Genomic DNA, 13,722 nt, shown 5'->3' with positions numbered 1-13,722 from the left:
CTCAAACACAACATTAATAAATATTTAGCAAAATAAATTAATAAATATGTAATGAGACTTAGACCAAGTGCAATGGACATGTTGAATCTCATTTCAACACTAATTTTGCAGTTGAAACCATTGCATCTATTGTGTTGAAACTGATGTGGATGAAAGAGGAGATGAATATATTCAACTGTGTTGAACACTGCCACGGGGGACAGCTGTCACGCAGAAATTGGCCTAGACAGGCGCGTGGGGAACAAGCGCAGACAGCACGCGTGAGTGCTTGTTCAACACGGAGAGAGAAGATTGTTTGGATAAAGCAGGCCACGTGGCTGCTTCTGATTGAGGCGGACGATTTTTTTGATTTTTATTCTTTGAACTCAATTATCTCATTGCAAATTAATTTTTTATTTTTTTATTTTTTTACCAAAATTCGTGATTTTTTTTCTCTACAAATAGAGACTTGGTTCATTTCATTTCGACACAGAAAAAAAAACCAAGTTTTTCACTCTCTTAATCTATTATTATCTTTCTAATTAGTCTTTCTTTTGAAGTTTTAATCTTTTTTTAGTGAAATGGATCCCAACATTATTTGTATCGCATTAATTATGTTGTTTGTGTGTTGTGTTGTATTGCATTTCAAAATATTTGTATCGTACTAATTACGTTACTTGTGTGTTGTATTTTAGATTAAGTTAAGATGATTTGTATCGTATAATTTCATTAAATAAATTTTGTTTTTATTACAAAAAACTAAAAAATAAATCGTTAAGTGTTAATTATTTTAATTTAATTTTAATCGATAATTATAATTTTATTTAATCATAAAAACAAAAATTTAAATTTAAATATGAATATGAAATAGAAAGTGGTGGGGTAGAGAAAGTGGTGGGGTAGGGTGTTGAATAGAAAAACCATTGGAGAGGGTAAAAGTTGAATGTGTGTTGAATGATTAGGTGGAAGAAAGAGAAAATGATGTGGAGTGAAAAAGTGGATGTTGAATGTATTTTGGTGTTGAAACCATTGTACATAATAATTTGGAATCTACTGTTAAATATTAATTTGGATTATGTGGATCTATTTTCCATAGTAATGAAAACAAATTAGGTTTTAGTGTTTTTTTTTACAAAGATTAATAAAATCAAAAGTTAGCAGAATTTTTTTAAAAAAAGATTAATAAATTTTTTTTTTTAAAAAAATACAAGAAGAAAAAACCATGCTAGATTTTAGGTATTTTTATCTTGTCAGCTGAATAATGCCATGCCACTGGGCCAGGCCTAAACTATACAAGCAAAATCTATAAATTTGGACCGGAGGCCCAATTAAAAGTTTAAATGAAATTAAGGGGGTGAAGAATAGCAAAAAGGTGTATAGGAAATTTTGAATGAAAAAATAAAAACAGATGCACCAGCCGGGAATCGAACCCGGGTCTGTACCGTGGCAGGGTACTATTCTACCACTAGACCACTGGTGCTTGTTGTGTAACATTTTGCACTTTATGTTTATTAAATAGTTGTCTGGCTTAATATTAGTTTTATGTTTTTACATTTAAGAACCAATTTTAAATTTACACTTAATTAAAGAAGAAATTACTATTTATTTTTGGAATACATAGGAAAATAAAACAAAAAAAGAATATTAACTTTTCATTTATGGGTAGAGCTGTAAAAAGGGCCTTAAGGGGCCGGCCCTTTAAGGGACGGACCCACTTATTCCTGATTATTAATTTTATTTAAATTTTAAACACAGTTTTTTTAGGGTGCCGATCGTGGACAGTGCTGAATGAAGAAAACGAGAATAAGTTCACGACACTAGAAAAATTGTTTAAAATTTAAATAAAATTAATAATCAGGAATAAGTGGGTCCGCCCCTTAAAGGGCCGGCCCCTTAAGGCCCTTTTTACAGCTCTATTTATGGGTATCAAATTAATCAGACTTTACATCCCATAGTGCTTTATAGAACCATGGATCCATTCATGCATTAATTTTGTTGATAAAAAGACAAAAAAAAGAAATCGAAAGAAAAAAAAATACTGGTCATTAACGAGTTATGATCATTTTCATTTTTTTTAAAAGATGGGGAGTTTAATTTGAAGAAATGAACACAAAAAATAGGTAACTTATTATTATTAAATAATTCAAAAATAATTCAAATTTATTCGTGTCTAATATCTCTCTATGAGAAATAGAGAGGATCATTATTCATTAACCGCATGAATGGATTAAAGGCAAGGTAATTTAAAACAAACCATGCACTTTGATAAAAAAAAAACAAAAAACAAACCATGCACAAATTTAAAGGTCCGTTTAGTTCAAGGTAGATGGATGGGAGAGGAGGGAAGAAGAGGGGAGAAATTTTAATAGAGTTGCTGTTCAACTTTTTTATTTTTCAACTAATAAATTACTATAATCTCAATTTCATTGCTCGACTAATTATAATCTCAACTAAAACTGAGAGAGTTAGCAACTAGTTAATTCATGTGTAACTTATTCTAAATTCATTATCTTTTAAATTTTAAAGATATATTTATCTTAATAATAACAAACTTTAGAAAAGGATAATAACAATTATAATACTGAAAATAAAACAAACTTAAAAAGATAATAACAACTAATCGAGATTCGAGTTCATCTTCTTGTGACGATGCGCAACTTCTTCCATAAGCACTGTCTGCCCTCCTATATCATATATTCACACAAACCGACAAGCTAGCAACATATATAAGGATAAACAAGGGATGAACAACAACATATATTGAAAAAAAGTGGCACACAACAACACATATATTTATATACGTACACACACGCATGAAGATTATAATTTTTTTTTTAGTTCTAACCAATCTGATTAAATTAAATGGAAATGATAAATAAGTGCAAACCATAACACCATTATCAAAATAACATGATTGCAGAGTGAGTTGTCTCGGGTTGCTCTCCAGAGAGTAAACCAACATGATAATTAAGGATAATTTAGGATTTTCACAAAATAATTAAGGATAATTCTGTCCATATAATAAATTATATTTTAGTTCCCCTCCCCTCTCCTCCAAATCCCCTCAATTTGAGAGAATAAAAAATTGCTCTATATTCCCTCCCCTCTCTCATAAAAAATTGAACCAAACACAAAAATTTAAAATATCACTTCATCTCCCCTCCTCTCCAAAACTCCCGAACCAAACGGACCCTAAAAGAATTTAATTGGTTTCATATACTTTTCGGTTTTAATTAATTCAGTAATTTAATTAATGACAATGTTTGCATATTCATATGAGTTTAGTTTAATTGGTAAATATATCGTATTATATAGTATCGTTTGGCCTGACTTTTTTATAACTTATTTTTTTATTTAAGGAGAAGTTTAGCCAAACACAAAATTTATAGAAGCTCTACTTTGTAGTGATTTATACGCTTGATTTTTTCCTGGTACTGCTTTCGAAACCCGACAGCAACACATTTAACAATTTTTTTAATATTTTTACATAAGGCACGCTATCTTTATATATATATATATATATATATATATATATATATATATTTATTTTTTTTTTTTTGACAAAACGCTATCTTTATATCTTTTGAAATTTGAAGTAAAGAAACACTGTGCTCTTTTCACTTTTTATGAATTAAAATTAAAGTACACTCATTTTTTTTGCAAGGAAGACTAGACCAAAGATTTTTTTTAGTTACGACTAAATTAAAATATACTTGTCTAGTGCTATTGTAATTATTTTTGTACAATGCTATTCTAACATACTATTAATTATCATAATTAATTTTGTTTTCTTTTAGGTAATTATAATTAAAATATAGAACACGATAATATAATATTAAAATCATACTAAGAGTAGTGGTAAAACATTTTACTAGATAATAATTATAATTTTATAATTTATATATTACTATTGATTTCTCTTATAAATACTCTTATAAATTTATTAAAAATAAATTCTCAAAATTAGTCATCTTTTATAAAAGATTCTGTATAAAATATTTCATTCATTTATTTTATTTTTTTCCATGATCAATGTTTTCAATAAAAAAATTTAACAAACATTATTAAAAAAGATAGCAAATTATTTAAACATAACTATAATCAAGTTAGAAAAAAAATATAAAATTGCCAAACAACTTTAACTTTAACTTAAAAGTTCTTATATATTATCTTAATCTTAAAGTAGCTTAAAATGTAAAAAAAAGTCGGGCCAAACGTGTTGGAAATTTTGGGTATATTTCAAAAGTTTATATTATATTGTGTCTAATAATTTTTAAATGAGAAAAGTAGAAATATATTTTATCAGGAAATTATTTTATTTGTGGTTATATTCATTTAGTCTTATTTATCTAAATGAAAAAACTTTGAATTAGTCTATACATAGGATACCCAGTTGTTCCTATTATTTCTCTCACGTTTTCCTTTCATATATTAACTCCAAATCAATTTTACTATTTATTTGAGATACACCTTTAGTTAATTGCTAATAAATAGGGACTACGGTTTTGTTTTAGACAAAAAGTTTTGTTGTGTAAAATCATAATGATTACTATTAAGTAACGGTTTTGATATAGATATTATATGAGAAGGTGTATCCAAGTATCATAAGATGCAATTGAGTTTTGTTTAGTTTTTCCATTTTTCTTTGTAATGCCTGAGTTACCTACCTTGTTGATATTCTCGTGTCTTGATAGCCTCGGTATGTTTATCACCGAGAAGAACCGGTTGTATTCTGGGGGAGTTGCGCAATATCTTGCGGATAATTCCTTAGTTCAGTGATTACACGCCTCCGGTTAATTGATTTCCAGCCATCCGCGACAACAAACGGACCCTATATGCAGCAGTTGAATTTTAAATTTTGGACACTCCACGTATTCACTTTTAAGTTTCTATTTAGATTATTTAAAAAAAAATACATTACTTGCAATAATTAGATAAAAGACCAACAAACAATTTAGAAATTTGTACTTTTTAAGCAAATGATTATGGGCTCTATCATTGATTTTTACTTTTATGTGTATAAAAAAAATTAATTAGGAGAAGAAAAATCACCAATCATACATAAATAATAGATTTAGATCCTTTCATGTTTTTTTTATGCTGTCCTCTCTTCTTTTCCTCATTTAAGGGTGATGATTCATAAAAATGGGGAAAATAATAATTTAGAAAAGAGAAAAAATAAATGGTTAAGATTGATGTTGAATGGAAGCATGAGAGAAAGAACATGAGATGAGATGATCCAAATCCATAGATAACGAGTTCCTTATATGTATGCATGGTGAATGAGCACAACCACTTCAAACACATCCTCGAAATATATCTCCGAAAGTTTTAATGGGTGGGTCTTGGGAAGGAAGAGTGAGTAGTATCTCACAAACAAATATGTGAGTCAATATTTTGGTTAATCTAGAATATTTTCAAGAAAGATAAATAATTGTTAATGAGCAGCCTTCGATTTCTTTTGCTAAGACATTACTAAGAAATCGTTTTAGCCATCACCACATCAACAAGTTCTTAAATTTGGTGCTTTTTGCTCAAATTTCTTTTTCCCTTAATTTTTTAATCTCTATTTCGTAAATCTTCATAAAGATCTATGATTGTGTTTCTCTCTCACTTTGTACACCCTCTACTTTAATGCACCTTCCTACCACGGTTAGTGCTTGTCCACTCATTATAATAAGATCTCTTCAAAATATAGTCAAAGATCGAGTATTAATTTCCATACTTTCTTCTTTGTTTCTTTGTCTATTTGGACCCTTCTTAATTGTAGGTTGGAAAAAAGTTGGCATTTCAATATCCTCCATGATTTATGAATTACAGATTAGAGATTTAGAAGAAGAAGAAGAAGATATTTGAGTGGTGAAATTTTTGGATGATTAGTGATTTCAGAAAGAAGATAAATAGAGCAAAAGATGTACTAATTGAATTTCACTTTTTTTATCGTGCCTTTTATACTCACTAAATGCTTGTTGTCATGATGTTACTTAACTTTATAGTCTTTAATTGTCGTACACTTACAATATTTCATCTATGATGTGAATTTTCACATAATTATTGATCATTTATGTTATGCTACTAAGTGCCCTAAAAATATTCTTCAATGAAAATATAAAACATACCATCCATTTTTAATTGGGCATGAACAATTGCGTGCGAGTCTCTAAAATTTCATCTCTTCATAATTAAAACCGACCGAATAACCATTAAGATGCAAATTAATTTTTTTTCCTTCTCTCCATCTCTCCATATACTCTTTGCTTTCTTGTTTTTAATCTTTTTTTTTTTTTTTGAGAAAGTGTTTTTAATCATATTTGATATATGAAAGAAATGTTATATTTTACAAGCTCATAATACGCTAATGAATGAAATGTAAAAGATATTCGAATATATATTTTAGGCTTAATTGCATATTTGGCCCCATATACTTATTTTAGGTTTCAATTTGGTCCCTTATGTTTAAAAATTTTCAAGTTGGACATTTTCGTCAAATTTTTGTTTAAATCGTCGACTTGTCTAACGAATTTGTATACGTGGACCACTTAGAAGAGTACTATGTGAAAGTTTTAGAAGAAATTAACTCAAAATTTTAAAAAAAAGTTAGAAAAAATTAACTCAAAATTCAACGAAAATGACCAACTTATGTTGAGATCAATAACATAAGAGATCAACTTGAAACTTTTTAAATATAAGAGACGAAATTAAAACCTAAAATAAACATAAGAGGCTAAATATGCAATTAAACCTATATTATATATATATATATATATATATATATATATATATATATATATATATTTTTTTTTTTTTTTTTTTTTTTAATTTCTACTTCTCTTCTACTTGATATATCATTGTCTTTATATCTATGGATTTGAAACAAAGTAACTGCATCTCACCCTCTTTGTTTTTTCATTTAGTTCTTCTATCATTTGTAGCATTACATACAAAATATTGAACTATTTCAAAATAAGGACTTTTTGATAATGGAGTTTTAGATGTAAACAAAGTTTCAATCTAACCCGTATTAACCAATCCGTTCTACCCGTCACTTGTACATCTTGACACCCGAAACTAACCGAAGATGTAATAAGTCGGAATTAAGTCCAAATTAAATAGTTGCGGTTTTTACCAATTTGATGATTTTCGGTCCAAAACCAGGCCTAGTTTCTGTTTTAATTTTTCCCTCCTAATAATTTTTCCATACTAAAAGATTTTTTTTTATACTACCTCTGATCTTATCGTAAATTTTCACTTTTCAAATTCATTAGATAACTAATGTATTTGACCTTAATTATAAATCAAATACATTAGTTATTTAATGAATTTAAATAATAAATATTTGTTTATAATTAAAAAGGGAGTAAATATACAATACTATAAATATATTTTTTGATAAAAAATCTAGTATTTATTACGTACAAAAATAAAATAAAATATTCAATGTTTTTTTGTTTCCCTCTCTCTCCAACATCATCATCATCATCATCATCATCATCACCACTTCCGGATCAGCGAAAAAATAAGTAGCAAAAAAAGAAACGAAACCACTTCTGTGATCCCACCCAGACCCAGCATTTCTTCCAATTCTCAGATTCCAGAAAACCCTAGACTATTCATCACCCAATTTAGGATCTTCCAATTCTGTTTCAGTCTAATATAACCGTAAAAAATTTCAGTTGATTTGTGATTCGGTTATGCTCTCTTCAATTTTCGAATACATTGTTGAGTTTGAACTGATAGTGAAATTGAATTGAGGATCGGAATGAGAGAGTTATCATATGTATAATGTCTGGAGGTGGAGGTTCAAAGGGTCTTGGTATTCGTTCTTTAAGTTATGGCTCTTTGGATTATAATTATAATAATAACAACAATAATAATAAACAGCTACAAAACTTTGTTCCTCTTTCTCCTATTCAATTATCATCAGCACGTAAGGGTTTAAAAATGATTAAGGAGAAAGAAAAGGAACAGTTGTTCCTTTGGATCTTCAAGTTTGCTGGTCGCAAGAAGGTTGGGATGCTTTTCCTATGTCTCATCTCTGTTGTCGTTTTCATCTGGGTTTTGTATGTTGGAAAAGGTTCTTCCATTTCTCAACTTCTTTTTCATTTTCAATTATTACCATATTGTATTAGTTTTCTGATTGCAATTTGATTAATTAATTAATTAATACCATTTTAAAGTATACTAGTCTTTGTATGTTGTTGTAACTATCATATTATAATAATCAAGTGATTGAGCTGTCCACAAATTCTAGCTCAACTGGCAGAAATGTTGAAATTGTTAGTGCTAGACGTCATGACTGGGATTCAAACCCGGGTCACTCCACTTTGTGTGTGTGAGTTTTCGATGGCTTTGCCATTTCGTCTATCGAACAAAAAAAAGAAAAATCAACTGGTTGAGCTTAACTAGTTAATCAGCTTCGGTTAATGTCAAATCGATAATATGCATCTGATCAGGAGGTTGTGGCCGGTATGAAACGCCGTGTCCGTTTGATTGTTTGAGGGGTGGGGGATGGTAGGGGGGTGTACCTGCAAGACACTCTGATGCTCAAGTAAGTAAGTGCATGAAGCGAGAAGTTAAGAATGATAGAGTAGATACCTGAGTCCTTTGCATGAAAGGGATATTTATAGGCCCCCGGCACGGAGTCACGACCATAAATGAGGGCAGACAACGTGGCCTCGACATTGATGGCTGTCGGAATTTTGGTCTTAATGCCATGATTGACATTGAAGATCAATCATTCCGATGTCGGCCGTTACAGAAGTGCTGCCTTCTGCGACTATTGAGAAGACAGCCGCGGTTTGGGATGATACGTGCATTGGGCTGAGCAGGCCGGATTGGGCCTTGGCACTGTCCAGAACAATACCTAAGTTCATTTCCTTGGTCAGACTTTACTTGCTCTGGATTACCAGGTCCTTGTACTGAGAATCGGAGGGTTATATATTATTATTGTTGCAATTTTAATTGTTTTGTTTTTCTAGTAGTATACTAATATTGAATGGAAGTAAGCGATTGTTATTTAGTTCAACTGGGATTGTTAGAATATATTGTGATTTGTGTTTGTGCTTGTTATTTGATTTCTGTTTTAATTAGGTGATAATGTGATTCATGTGATATGGTCTGATTTCAGGTGAAGATTCTCAGGAAGCAAACACTGTGCAGAGTATAAGTGTTAACGAAAGCGTGTCTGCAAGTGATTCTCCGTCTGAAATATCTACGGCGAAATTTGCATTAATTCCTTCTCCAACTAGCTACTTTTTGGGCTACCATCTTCCTCCAGAGCATCCGTGTAATAGTTTCACATTACCTCCCCCACCGGCTGATAAAAAGCGTATCGGGCCACGTCGTAAGTTTTTGTTTACTATCTTACTGCCTAAGGTTTCTTGTTGAAATTTAGACTATTTGATTTTTTATACCATGCATTGTTCCAATCATGCCTGCATATACAAATCATTTCTTCAAACTTTTGTGATCTGTGATGATATAGAAGATATAGGATAATTTTAGATTACTTAATGTGCATGGTGTTTCTTCAGTTCTCCTGAATACTCTGTCTTGTGTATTTTATTACAGCATGTCCAGTATGTTACCTTCCTGTGGAAGAAGCCATTGCACGGATGCCAACATTGCCCTCACCTTCTCCGGTTCTTCAGAATTTAAAATACGTCTATGAAGAAAATTTAAGTAGAGGTGCAGAATTTGGTGGTTCAGAGTTTGGTGGATATCCTACTTTGAAGCAGAGAAACGAGTCTTTTGATGTACAAGAGTCAATGAGCGTGTACTGTGGGTATGTTTTGCTTTTTCTAGGATTTCCCCCTTATTATATCTATACTCATTGAGGAAAGTTGTTTATGGAGACAATTGTGTGTGCTTGTAATAAAGCATTGCTGTGTACCTGTTACTGATATGAATCATTCCCCCATCTTCAATTATGCTTGTGTGCATCAATCAGATTCGTAAGAGGAACTAAACCTGGCCACAACACAGGATTTGACATCGATGAAGATGACCTTCTTGAAATGGATCACTGTAATGGCGTGGTTGTTGCATCAGCAGTATTTGGTCTGTATTGTGTGATTTCAGCATTTATTTACTTGTTTTTAAGCCAGTTATTGATGATCAATTATATACACCATTCAGGTAATTTTGACGAGATAAATGAGCCACAGAACATAAGCGATTATTCGAGGAAGACTATATGCTTCCTTATGTTTGTAGATGAAGTAACAGAAAAATATCTGAGGAGTTCTGGCAGGCTGGGAGTCAGCAAGAAGATTGGTTTGTGGAGAATTATAGTTGCTCGCAAACTTCCTTACACAGATGCAAGACGTACAGGAAAGGTTGGAATGACTTATTTGGCAAGACCCATCATGATTGAAATAAAATTATTCTATGGGTTGTTAGCCATTTTTGTTTCATGAAGTTTTAGTAGTCATGCTTTTCTGTATGGCCTGATTGTTGCTGCGTAAAATTGAATAATCATATTGTTGGCTGCATTTTTTTTCTTCTTTTTCTATAATCCATCCTGAAAGAATTGATCTTGTTGTACTGATGTATTTTTTTTAGAAGTACTGATGTATTTTCTAGTTCATAAAGTAGCACTACTATTTATTGCCTTGTAACTTTTACCACTTTTTTTCACAGATTCCAAAGCTTCTGCTGCATAGAATGGTTCCAAATGCTCGCTACTCTATCTGGCTTGATGGAAAGCTTGAGCTTGTTGTTGATCCATATCAAATTCTTGAAAGGTACATCTCAGAGAATCTCTTCGAGGCTATATGCAATTTTGTTCAATATACCTATTTATTTTATATGTGAAAGTGGTGTTAAACTTTTTGTTTCAGACCCTTTACCATTTGATTCATAGTTTGGCTGATTCAAAGTATGGCATGTGATTCACTGTACTGGGGCCCAGGCTCCTGCCTACTGTCAGATTATTTTTGTGAATGCCATATTATAAACATCTAATTTACCATAATGAAATTTACAAGAGTGGTTATTCACGCATTACCATAATTGTTCTATATTATATATGTATTATGTATATGCTATACCGCTTTTGACAATCTAGTATGTAATTAGTCTGCCAAGACATAAGTAGCAGATTTCACACTCATCCACATATTATGTGCTTGGTTAACCATAAATATCCCTGTGATTGTTATGGCCTAACACGGTGAAGTTTTGAAGCCCTAGTGTAGAATTTCTTTTCATCCAACGTGATCCATATAGACCATAAAGTCTCTACGTATTGTTTTATGGACACATATTTACTAGTTTTAAAGAAGACTACCCGATCTTTCCGAAGAGATTCTGCCTTACAGAATTGGCCACAATGCATGTTCTTTTGGCACCTAAACTGCTTGTGTTCACACGTAGGTTTCTGTGGAGGAAGAATGCAACTTTTTCAATATCAAAGCATTATAGACGCTTTGATGTATTTGTTGAGGCCGAAGCCAATAAAGCTGCTGCAAAGTATGATAATGCCTCTATTGACTCACAGATTGAGTTTTACAAGAAGGAGGGATTGACCCCATATACAGAAGCCAAGCTTCCTCTTATAAGTGGTAGGTGATATTTACTCCTATCTATCTGGTATGAGATGCAACAACTGATTTCTTTATTTTTCTCAAACTTAATGGTTGTGTTGCAGATGTTCCCGAAGGATGTGTAATAGTAAGAGAGCATGTTCCTATTAGCAATCTCTTTACATGTCTCTGGTTCAATGAAGTTGACCGATTTACTTCAAGGGACCAGCTAAGTTTTTCAACCGTCAGGGACAAAATTTTGTCACGGGTAGATTTTCATTTCAACATGTTCTTGGATTGTGAAAGGCGCAACTTTGTAGTTCAGGTAAACTGTTTTATCTTATCTGTATATCTGACTATAATAAACTTCTGATAGTATATATTTCCAGACACATTTGTTCTCAACAATTCAAAATTTTGGAGCGCTATAAAGATGCACACATTAACACACCATGCACAAACACTTTAGAAAGCGGAAACTAACTTAACAGTGAAACCAGTTTCCATATTAACAATTCCTGCATTATGTTAGAATTATATTTGTTTTAGTTTACAACTTCAATTGTGTTGTGAAAGTTGCACTGTGACCTATGTTGGTTGAGGTTTTTCTCGAAACTTCTTGTCTTAATGGTTATTGTTTCATTTTTCTGGAGGGATATTATTTATCTAAACCTTCTTCATTGCCATATAATTTCATGGTTACTTCTCTCTCTCATTTGCTCACTGGAGTTCATTTTTTTTGGGGTGTTTACAGAAATACCACAGAGATTTACTACTGCGTCGGGCTCCACCAGCAACCACTGCTCAAACTCCTCCACTATCCCCGCCACCTCCATTGGCTATGCTTGCAACGTCGCCTGAAAATATTGTAACTCCACCTGTTAGAAGAGGCCCTGGAAGGCGTGGAAAAGATAAAAAGCGCCACCGCAAAGTTGTTGCTGGAAGTACCGAGAATGAAGCAGGTTAATAAGTTTTGTTCGGGTGATTATATTGTTTCTTTAAAAAAATACTCCCACCGGCCTTAAATATAAGAAAAAATTAATACAAGTATTTAAGGCCGGATGGAGTATAAATTCCACCTACACAAGTCATTCATTGCAGAGCTGGAGGGAAAATGTGCAAGAAAAGTGTTGTATTATTTCCACATGGATGCTCCCATTCTTTTTTATTTTGTTCAATTGCCCATTTTTTTGCTGTATATAGGATAAAATTTTCAGTAATTACAATATGGGCTGCTGCTAAATTCCTCAAGCAGTAACCCACTTTCATATTCAATTATGATAGTGATAAAGAAAATATACTTCATCTCAATTACACTCCACGAAAGATTTCTTGTTAATAAAGCAACTGAGTTGTCTATTATTCATTGCCCAGTACTATTTCATCTTAATTATATTTGGGTCTAATCTTTCATCTTAATCTTAATTTAAACAATTAAGATGTCAAGGAAAGGCCACCAGCTAGTTTAATTCCCAAGCATTGCAATACAGACAAGTAACAACGTGACAACCTCAAACAATCCCCACCTTCCACAAGCATTAACTAAAGGGAAATAACACATTACACGTTTCAATTTCTCTTTTGCTAGTAATTTTAATGACTAATCTGACCAACAAAAAGAGAACTAATACATTGAGTGAGAGATATTATGGATGTGTTTGCAATTTAAACACATTTAGAGATTAACGTGACAATGAATTACACACCAAAATAGTAATTTGCTTAGTTGACTATTGACAACTTTGTTATGCATACACATCTAACATCAACTATTAATTTAACATATGTTTGAATAATAACTTAATAATGGATTATATTATCTTTAAAAAAAAGCTCTTATTATAAAGTTCACAAAATTAAGTTAGTTTTACAATTGTGTCAAAAAAGTTTAATTTTACGATTGAAGTTCTTATACCTAAATAAAAAACAATTGGTGATTTTATGGGGTAAAATCCATATAGGTTATATAGAAATTAATATTAACATCAAAATAAGAATGCAATAGAAAAATCACTTGCTTCTTGTTTTTCCTTTTACTTTGATGAGAAGCCCTTTTCTTTTCATATATTGCAATGTTTTGAAAATCATATCGTATATCAACTGGTTGAACCGATTAAACCGTGAACTAGGATTCTGTCTAGTCCAGATAGACCTTGAAAGCTGCTGGTCAGGTAAACCACAAAAACCGAAATGAGCCGTCCAAAATCGGACAAACCGT

The 13,722-nt window shown here is 31.5% G+C and overlaps 1 protein-coding gene and 1 non-coding gene across 3 annotated transcripts; one reads left to right on the top strand and one right to left on the bottom strand.

Moving 5' to 3' along the window:
• Positions 1-1,388: 1,388 nt before the first annotated feature.
• Positions 1,389-1,459, bottom strand: TRNAG-GCC. The gene has a single exon. It is a non-coding gene; the product is annotated as a tRNA-Gly (tRNA).
• Positions 1,460-7,386: 5,927 nt separating this feature from the next.
• LOC123916266 (probable hexosyltransferase MUCI70) lies at positions 7,387-12,863 on the top strand. Of its 2 annotated transcripts, XM_045967686.1 has the most exons (9): positions 7,387-8,053; positions 9,107-9,322; positions 9,550-9,763; positions 9,929-10,038; positions 10,117-10,316; positions 10,621-10,724; positions 11,356-11,543; positions 11,630-11,829; positions 12,259-12,863. In XM_045967686.1, exons 1-9 carry the CDS (start codon positions 7,762-7,764, stop codon positions 12,469-12,471), a joined length of 1,737 nt encoding a protein of 578 aa, XP_045823642.1. In that variant the 5' UTR covers positions 7,387-7,761; the 3' UTR covers positions 12,472-12,863. The 2 variants fall into 2 exon arrangements, with proteins under 2 accessions (XP_045823642.1, XP_045823641.1); XM_045967685.1 differs by having other exon boundaries at positions 7,412-8,053; positions 9,929-10,316.
• Positions 12,864-13,722: the final 859 nt, after the last annotated feature.

This window comes from Trifolium pratense, linkage group LG3, assembly GCF_020283565.1.
Source record: "Trifolium pratense cultivar HEN17-A07 linkage group LG3, ARS_RC_1.1, whole genome shotgun sequence".
Lineage (NCBI taxonomy): Eukaryota > Viridiplantae > Streptophyta > Magnoliopsida > Fabales > Fabaceae > Trifolium > Trifolium pratense.
Note: the sequence above shows the minus strand (reverse complement) of the source record. Positions and strands in the feature narration are given on the sequence as shown.